We start from the raw sequence: 10,077 nt of genomic DNA on the forward strand, positions 1-10,077 counted from the left end.
TATTGGTCTTCGATATTTCATGATTACAACCATTTTCATAGTAAGTTTTTCTTTTTTATCATCAGCAATTTTCATAGTAAGTTTTTTTATTTTCAGAAATTTTCATGGCAAGTTTTTTATCAGCAACGTTCATATTTAGTTTTTATTTATCAAACGGCCTAGTAATATTTTTAATTCTTCAATTGAAAATACCATTAGCTAATCTATCCTGAAGAAAAAAAAATAAGCCTCTCATTTGGAAAAGCTTTCAAGTAAATATGAAACATACAGCTATTTATATGACTGTGTACAAATGAACTATTATACCTTTTTTAACTTTTTCAATAACCACTGTTTGCATATCGACAAAATCTGATACCAAAGGTTTATTAAATCAAGCTTGAAATAATGAAAATAAATGTATACATAATGAAGAAAATAAATGAAAAAATTAAACTAAAAAATTATACAACTTGCTTAGCTTAAGACAACGTTAAGAATCACTTTAATCAAGTACAGAATGCAAAGGACCCTTTTTTTTTTAAAGGGAATTGGTTAAAAAAACATAAATAAATGTAATTTTTTTTTTTCGAAATAAAATTTCGAGAAAAAAGTAAGTCTTGAGATGAATATAATCCAAAAAGAGATGTTGAATAATAAGTAAAGACCTGAAACTGAGAGGCGATGGATCGAATTCCCAAAATCGATATGTGCCTGTCGTTTGCAAAGTCCCAAGAGAAAATTCCAAGTCAGTTTTAATTGTAATAAGATACTTGGTTCCCGCTTCGGGTTTCCCTTTCTCAAAAATCCACCAAGTTTCATTTTTTCCCTTCGTCAGTTTTCTTATCTTTCGTCTTATCGTTAAGATTATCAGTTTTACCCAGTTGACAGTTATTCTTTCAAGCTCTTTTTATCTTTTAGTATTGATGGTCTTTTATGTATTTTGATCGTATATTTATAATTATTTAAATCTGTTACGCTCATTTTCAAATGAGGGTCTGGGTTTTCCGTTCATACAACAACAACAACAACAACAACAACAACAACAACAACAATAATAATAATAATAATAATAATAATAATAATAATTCATCTTGATTTCTTATTATCATTAGCCTTAGCATTTCTGCTATTAATATTATTATTATTATTATTATCATTATTATTATTATTATTACTATTATTATTATTATTATTATCATTTTTGTTACTATTACAGTCATCTCTATCATTATCATTACTACCATTCTTATTCTCTTTCAGTTCCAAAAAGTTTATTATTCCAACTCGATCAGTTTGCACACGCTATTCCTCCGTTTTCCCACAGTGTTGTTAATTTGATAACATGTTTTTTAATGTTTTGAGGGTTGTGCCTGGTGATCTACCAGACTGGGGTTCAAGTCCCGTTCAAACTCGATAGTTTCTTGTAGTATCTGTAACTTCACCATTCTTGTGAGCCAAGGATTGGGGGTTTGGGGAATTCTATAGGTCTAACTGCTGAGTCATTAGCACCCATTGCCTAGCCCTCCTGGTCCTAGCTTGGGAGGTGAATGGGGGTTAAGTTCTTATCATATGTATAGAAGGTCAGTCTCTAGGCTTAGGGTATTGTGTCTGTCCCATGCCTCTGCCATATATGAGTAGCCTTTAAACCTTTAAGCCACAACTATTCCAGCTAGATATTCAAAAAGATATATAGTAGAAAGTAAATGGTAATTTCAGGTAACATTTCTTACTAATACCTAATTTTCCCCATTACTATTAAAGAAAAATTCCCTTTCGATGATTGAATACTACTAACTTTCTACACAGAAGGATAAGAAAAACGTTTTTTCAATATATAATTTTCTCTCAACATAGAAACGTTACATGAAAAAAATCATTTCTTAAATCAACAATTATTTTTTTTCGATCAAAATAAGATTATAAAAAAGAATCGATCAATTCTTACATGAGCAAGTATTTTTTCGAAGAAAAAAAGATTACAATAAAGCAATTTCCTACTTTAAAAGAAATTATATCCTTATCCATATAAATATAATTGATTCTCTCTAACATAAAAACTGAAAAACGAATATTCGTTTCCAAAGTAAAAAAGAAAAAAAAATACCTTTCAAGTCAATAAAGGATCTTTTCAATAAAAAATATCATAAGGAAACTGTAATTTCTTATATTAACAAATAAAACACCTTAATCTGCTAACAGAATCTAGTCATATCCTACAATGTAAAAGATTTCATGTTCTTGTATAAAAACAGTATGTAGATAAAAATGGTACACTTTAATGGAGACAATCCAAGTCAATAAGTAAGTAGACAATTCAATGAATATATATATATATATATATATACACACACACACAAACACACACACACACACACATATATATATATATATATATATATATATATATATATATATATATATATATCGCTTGTTTGCGACATCGTCGTCATAATTCAAAAATAGCTATTTTTCAGGAGAGTCATTTTAATCAATTAAAACACTATCATATTAATGTATGTCGTTAGGACATTTAGCGGGCTCTAGCGATTAATTTTTTAGCTACAATTATGACGTTTTTGCCAAAAAAAAATCAGCATTTGAAGATGAATATGTCTATATGGATAACTCAAAAATAAATTTTTTTGAGTTATGACGTTGTTGTCGCAAGCGAGCGATATATACATGCACACATATACACACACATGTATATATATATATATATATATATATATATATATATATATATATATATATATATATATATATATTCTTGAATGCATAATCGCATTCCCGACTTTTTATAAACTAAATAAATATATTTTTCGATAAGGGCCTAAATAATTAGTGAGACGAATAAATTGAAAAAAAATAATTGAATAAACAAAACTATTAACAAACATAATACACAAATACATAAAAATCTAAATATCGCTCTTTGTGACACATCTGCATCGTCGTTGGTCTAAAAATCAAGATTGGTCAGTTCCTGAAGGGTTACCGCTGAAATTAGCACATTAGGTCCCGCAAGCAACTCAGGGGCATAATTGTATGTTTTGCAGCCTCACCCCAAAATAAATGGTTGAAAACTTACAAGTTTCTGAAATCCACATTATCCTATTAAATAATAATATCATGAATATAAAGCAAAAATTAAAAAAAAAATTAAAAAAAGAATGTGTATTTATATGTATTTCCCTGTGTAACAAATATAGTCCTAATGATAGTCTCAACATTTCACTATCGCAAAATTCCCAACAAGAAAATGCAGAGTAACACATTATAACTGTTTTCAGTACGCTGACATTGCAAAATTAATTACATTTCCATTAAAAAGGGCAGGAAATCGAACCCAAAATAGATCCGGTCCTATTTTCGGATAGCTAAAAAAGGAATGGGACGAGGGAAGAGTAATAAAAAGTAGATAAATAAAAAAATGGGAAGATGTACTAAAACAAGAAATAAATCTTATAAAATTGGAAAAGGCAGTAAAACAAGGAACAAATAAAACGAAAAAAATAGGAAGAGGCACTAAAATAAGGAAACTAATAATACAAAAAATATGGGAAGCGTCAGTAAAACAAGGAAATAAATAATTAAAAAATGGTAGAGGGCGCGAGAAGGACCCACTGTTCAACTAATGCCCCAATCTCTCCACCCCCGACAGGCACAAAAAAAAAAAAAAAAAAAGAAAAAAAAAAAAAAAAAAGAATCCAGAAACAAAGTTGCCAACTAAGGTTTAATTAACATTTCCGTTCCGCTGGCATGTGATGGACAACCTTCACGAGTCATTGTTTTGTTAAGAAAGAACCCATCAGGTCACTCTTTTGTTATTAGAAATATTTTTATTGTTTCTTTTTTGCTGATTTCTTCTTAGAAATATTATCAGAGAAATATACACTCAATGTTTCTCTGTTTTGTTAGGTATTAAATTATTCTTCCTGACCTTGTCCTTGAATTAATGTTGATTTGTTGAAACTGGAACCAAATAGGGCCATTTGGTGGAAACGAAAGTTCCCGAATGCCATTTAGGTCACTGCAGACACACTCAAAGATAACGTTAGTATCATAAAGTTTGTCATCATACGCTTCATAAGCTACACACACATACAGAGAGAGAGAGAGAGAGAGAGAGAGAGAGAGAGAGAGAGAGAGAGAGAGAGATTCTTCAATGCAAATATCCCCTAAACAAAGAATGAATTAATATCATACACCTACTTATAAAAGTCTTCTATAAATTGACAAATAATGCAATTTCCCTATTCCATTTTTCAGAGGAGATTATCTGATTGACGGATGTGACAAAGTTTATCTGACCGACGTTGGAAATCAAAGGAAACGCGGCCAATTTAGTGGATGAAAAAGAAAAGTAATACAATTACAGGTGATAAGAAGAATCGTCTAAGAAGGGCAATAGTATAGGGTGATATTAGGGATTTTAGTTATTCTGGGTGATATAGAAGGAAACTGTCCTTCTAATCTGGGTGATATAGAAGGAAATTTTTCTTTTATTTTGGGTGATATAGAAGGAAATTTTCCTTTTATTCTGGGTGATATAGAAGGAAACTTTCCTTTTAATCTGGGTGATATGGAAGGATATTTTTCTTTTATTCTGGGTGATATAGAAGGGAACTTTCCTTTTAATCTGGGTGATATAGAGGGAAATTTTCCTTTTAATCTGGGTGATATGGAAGGATATTTTTCTTTTATTCTGGGTGATATAGAAGGGAACTTTCCTTTTATTCTGGGTGATAGAGAAGGAAACTTTCCTTTTAATCTGGGTGATATGGAAGGATATTTTTCTTTTATTCTGGGTGATATAGAGGGGAACTTTCCTTTTAATCTGGGTGATATAGAAGGAAACTTTCCTTTTAATCTGGGTGATATGGAAGGATATTTTTCTTTTAGTCTGGGTGATATAGAAGGGAACTTTCCTTTTATTCTGGGTGATATAGAAGGAAACTTCCCTTTTAATCTGGGTGATATGGAAGGAAATTTTTATTTTATTTTGGGTGATATGGAAGGAAACTTTCCTTTTATTCTGGGTGATATGGAAGGAAATTTTTCTTTTATTTTGGGAGATATAGAAGGAAACTGTCCTTTTATTCAGGGTGATATAGAACGAAACTTTCCTTTTCATCTGGGTGATATGGAAGGAAATTTTTCTTTTATTTTGGGTGATATAGAAGGAAACTGTCCTTTTAATCTGGGTAATATGGAAAGAAATTTTTATCTTATTTTGGGTGATATGGAAGGAAACTTTCCTTTTATTCTGGGTGATATGGAAGGAAACTTTTCTTTTATTTTGGATGATATAGAAGGAAACTTTTCTTTTATTCTGGGTGCTATAGAAGAAAACTTTCCTCTTAATTTGGGTGATATGGAAGGAAATTTTTCTTTTATTTTGGGTGATATAGAAGGAAACTGTCCTTTTAATCTGGGTGATATGGAAGGAAATTTTTATTTTATTTTGGGTGATATGGAAGGAAACTTTCCTTTTATTCTGGGTGATATAGAAGGAAACTTTCCTTTTAATATGGGTGATATGGAAGGAAATTTTCCTTTTATTCTGGGTGATATAGAAGGAAACTTTTCTTTTATTTTGGATGATATAGAAGGGAACTTTCCTTTTATTTGGGGTGATATAGAAGGAAACTTTCCTTTTATTCGGGGTGATATAGAAGGAAACTTTCCTTTTATTCGGGGTGATATAGAAGGAAACTTTCTTTTTAATCTGGGTGATATGGAAGGAAATTCTTCTTTTATTTTGGGTGATATAGAAGGAAATTTTCCTTTTATTCTCGGTGATATAGAAGGAAAATTTCCTTTTAATTTGTTGACATGGAAGGTAATTTTTCTTTTATTATGGGTGATATAGAAAGAAACTTTCCTTTTATTCTGGGTGATATAAAAGGAAACTTTACTTATATTCTGGGTGATATAGATGGAAACTTTTCTTTTAATCTGTTTGATATAGTAGGAGAATCTTTTCATTTTGGGTAATAAAGATGGGTAGAATTTTCTTAATATTGGGTAATAAAAGGGGGAACTACCTAATAATTTTGTTTTGTACAATAGGGATAACAGAGATCTACTTTGGCTGACAACAAGGTCGAAATATCAATTCAATTTAGGCGATAAACAAGTGGATTGCTTTTTAACCCTAGGTGTTAGTTGGATACTTATTAACAAAACCTATTACATAAGGATAGGAAGTGATCAAACTAATTGAGTTATAATGCCTAGAAAGGCGGAATGAATAAATTAATTGCCCTTAAAAGGAAGGGAACTACTTTAATATACTTTCACGAGAGAGGCTACAACAAGTACTTGCTTGATAAGGGAGAAATATCTTATCATATCCTGAAAAAAAAAAAGGTTGATGAACTAATTTCCATGATGAACAATGAAACAAGGCCATTAGTTGTTATGGGAATTATGGACGGAGCCTTTTCAAAAATTTTGGTAATAAAGTAAGTGTTTATTACATTTCATTTATTGAAAAAATGCTAATTAAGGAGTAATTATATTTTCTCAATACCCATGACTTAAATCCACAAAGGTATATTATTGAAAATTCAATGGAAAAGAATATTAACTTGGTATCACTGATATTACTGGCTGTGTGTGTGTGAGAGAGAGAGAGAGAGAGAGAGAGAGAGAGAGAGAGAGAGAGAGAGAGAGAGAGAGAGAGAGAGAGAGAGAGAAACCCCGAGTTCTCCAGATATTGCTTACCACTAAGGTTCCTCTTTCCGGAAAACACGTGAGGCTAATTCGGAGAAACTTTTGATGGACGAAAAAATTTAAGGTTAATTTCATCCCGACTTTTAAAAGACTTTTGGATCGTTTAATTATCCTCCTGTTTCATGGCATTGTTAGGAAATTCCCAAGTTCTTAAGAAGTTCTAATCTGAAAAAGCTTTAGTTTTCTTCTAATTCCTTGAGCATCTCCTATATTTATTCGAAAGTACATACTTTATATATATATATATATATATATATATATATATATATATATATATATATATATATATATATATATACATACATACATACATATATATATATGTATATATATATAATTATATAAACACACACACACACATATATATATATATATATATGTTTATATAAGTATATGTATATATATACATATATATAATATATATACATATATATAATATATATACATATATATATATATATATATACCATATGTGTGTATATAGAGTAAATATACCGTAATATTATTATTATTATTATTATTATTATTATTATTATTATTATTATTATTACTAGCTAAGCTGCAACTCAAGTTGGAAAAGCAGAATGCTATTAAGCCCAATGGTGGGTTCCTACAGTGAAAATAACCCAGTGAGGAATGGAAATAAAGAAATAAAATAAAGTATATGAGAAGTAATGAACAACTAAAATAAAACATTTTAAAACCAGAAACAACATTAAAACAGATCTTTTAATTATAGAATATAAAAAGACACTTATGTCAGCCCGTTGTACATAAAATCATTTGCTGCAAGTTTTAACTTTTGAAGTTCTACAAATACAACTACCCAATTAGGAAGATCATTCCACATCTTGGTCACAGATGGAATAAAACTTATAGCATACTGTTTAATATTGAGCCTCATGATGGAGAAAAGCATAACAATTACAATTAACTGCATACCTGGTAATATGAACAGGATGGTACTGTCTGGGATGATCTGAATGTAAAGGATGGTCAGAATTATAAAAAATTCTATGCGACATGATTAACGAACTAATTGAACGGCGGTACCAGAGATTAATATCTAGATCAGGAATAAGAAATTTTATGGACCGTAAAGAAGATGAGAATCAGCAGATGAAGATCAGACAGACCAATAATCAAAACACGGTAAAATGAAAGAATTAAAACACTTCTTCCGAATAGAGTGATCACCGATAATTTTGCAAGACTTTCTCAAAAAGCCATTTTTTTTTGTGCAATTAAAGAAGAGACAAACCTAATGTGTTTCTCAAAAGTAAATTTGCTGTCGATAATCACACCTAAAATTTTAAAAGAAATCATACACAGTTAAAGAAACATTATCAATGATGAGATCCGGATAATTTGCACCATGTACTAATTTTAGCTAGATGTCTATTAAAAGATTCAGCAACCCCAGATCTACATTCAGTAGATGAAATTGATGCAAAGAGAGTAGCATCATCTGCTTGTGTAACGAGCGTGTTTTCTAGGCTAAACCACATATCATGTGTATATAGTATGAAAAGTAATGGGTCAACAATACTACCCTCAGGTACATCAGATATCACAATCCTATACCCACTATGGTTCCCATCAACAACTCTTTGCGATCTATTACTTAAAAAATCAATAATGATGCTAGGAAAAGACCCTCCATTCCCAACAGTTTGAGTTTGAATACAAGGGCCTCATGATTAACACGGTCAAAGGCAGCACTTAAATCAAGGCCAATCATACAAACTTCCTGACCACAATCAAGGGACTTCTGTACAGCATTGGACATTGTAAGAAGGGCATTACATGCTTCATGGTCTTAACGAAAGCCAAATTGCAAACACGGGAACATATGATTACTTTTAGCAAACCTATTTAGGCGTTTTGTCAAAAGACGTTCAAAAACTTTAGATAATATGGGAGTTTTAGAAATTGGGCGGTAATCAGCTGGATTTGAGCTATCCCAAACACATTTACATAATGGAGTAACATTACCCATTCTCCAACAAGTGCTAAAAGAGCCTATTCTTACTAACTTGTGCAAAATAAAAAATAACTTTGGAGCTAAGAAATCTGCTGTCTTTATAGAAAACAAAGGAAAAGTACCATTTGGGTCTGCACCTACATAGGCATCAAGGTCCATCAAGAGAGCATTAATTTCCCGAGATCGAAAAGCTAAACTAGTTAGTATAGCCTCAGAAAAACAGGAATGAGGAATATCAAGTTTCTCATTACTTTGCTTATTGTCAATAATATCAGCCAAAAGTGTTGCCTTTTCATTTGGACAGTGAGTAACAGAGCCATCTGGTTTAAGTAAACGAGGTACAGTTGCATCTACACCAAAGAGTGCGGATTTAAGGGTAGCCCACCACTAATGTTCCTGGGCTGTACTATAAAGGGTTTCTTTCATGAATAAATTGAGGCATAAACTCTCTTGAGCAAAAGCGGTGAGCTGTGAGCTGAGTATAGTTATTCCAAGTCAAATCTGATCTGTTACCATTCCAAAGATGATAGGCTTCTTGCTTCTCCAAATAAGCACGTCTACAATCATCATTGAACCATGGTTTTTCTTTCACTTGGTACCTTAGCACACGAGAAGGGATACGCCTATCAATTATGTTGACTAGATTCTCTTCCAAAGGAACGAAAGGTTCAACATTATCATAAATTACAAGTGTGACCAATTAAAGCCCTAAATATCACTAAAAATACCATTCCAGTCAGCTAGAGATTTTATATAAATCTTACATGAGTATGACACATCAGGGACAGGCTGCTCAGTCTTCATTACTAATGAAATCAAGGCATGATCAGATGTCCCGACTGGAGAACCAACTTTACTTGTTACAACGCCAGGGGAATCGATGCATACGAGGTCCAAGCAGTTACCAGACCTGAGAGTAGCTTCAGAGAGTCCAAAGCTATTAAGCCGTGGCGATAGGTAGGAGAAACAGAATTTAACAACTCCCTATGGTGAGTATTGAAATTATCAACATAAGCACAAGAGGCCTTTCTATCATATTTTTTTTCTTAGCCATAATGATATTTAGACAATCAAAGATAAAATAATTCATGTCTGGATTCCGGTAGATCGAACAAAAATAGTAGTTGTTATGCCTACCACAGACTTTTTTTTACCAGAATTCCATGATATCCTCATTTATGGCAGAACTTATGAGAAGCAGGATATTCAGTCCTAATATACACCGCCATTTCCCAGGCCCTAGGAATGGCATCCCGTTTCAAAATTATTGGTTTCTCAGATGAGTGCCTCATATTAGAAACCAAAGTTTCTAAGTACAGAAGAATATCATACAGTCTGGACGTAACTGTAAGGTCTTGAATGTTTGCAAG

General features: G+C 31.5%; 1 protein-coding gene across 1 annotated transcript; it reads right to left on the minus strand.

Moving 5' to 3' along the window:
* Window positions 1-4,380: 4,380 nt before the first annotated feature.
* On the minus strand, window positions 4,381-9,511 carry LOC137658996 (microtubule-associated protein 6-like). Its single transcript, XM_068394099.1, has 3 exons — window positions 9,472-9,511; window positions 7,666-7,702; window positions 4,381-4,954 (listed from the first exon to the last, which is right to left on the minus strand). Exons 1-3 carry the CDS (start codon window positions 9,509-9,511, stop codon window positions 4,381-4,383), a joined length of 651 nt encoding a protein of 216 aa, XP_068250200.1.
* Window positions 9,512-10,077: the final 566 nt, after the last annotated feature.

Source organism: Palaemon carinicauda, chromosome 19 (genome assembly GCF_036898095.1).
Source record: "Palaemon carinicauda isolate YSFRI2023 chromosome 19, ASM3689809v2, whole genome shotgun sequence".
Taxonomy (NCBI): Eukaryota; Metazoa; Arthropoda; class Malacostraca; order Decapoda; family Palaemonidae; genus Palaemon; species Palaemon carinicauda.

Excerpts from the sequence above, each read along its gene's own strand:
- LOC137658996 (XM_068394099.1), bottom strand. The coding sequence starts at position 9,511 with ATGAAGACTGAGCAGCCTGTCCCTGATGTGTCATACTCAT. Across the intron at positions 7,703-9,471 it reads CCCTGATGTGTCATACTCAT|ATCATCCCAGACAGTACCAT; the intron begins GTAAGATTTATA and ends CTTTACATTCAG. Across the intron at positions 4,955-7,665 it reads CATCCTGTTCATATTACCAG|ATTAAAAGGGAAGTTTCCTT; the intron begins GTATGCAGTTAA and ends CATATCACCCAG.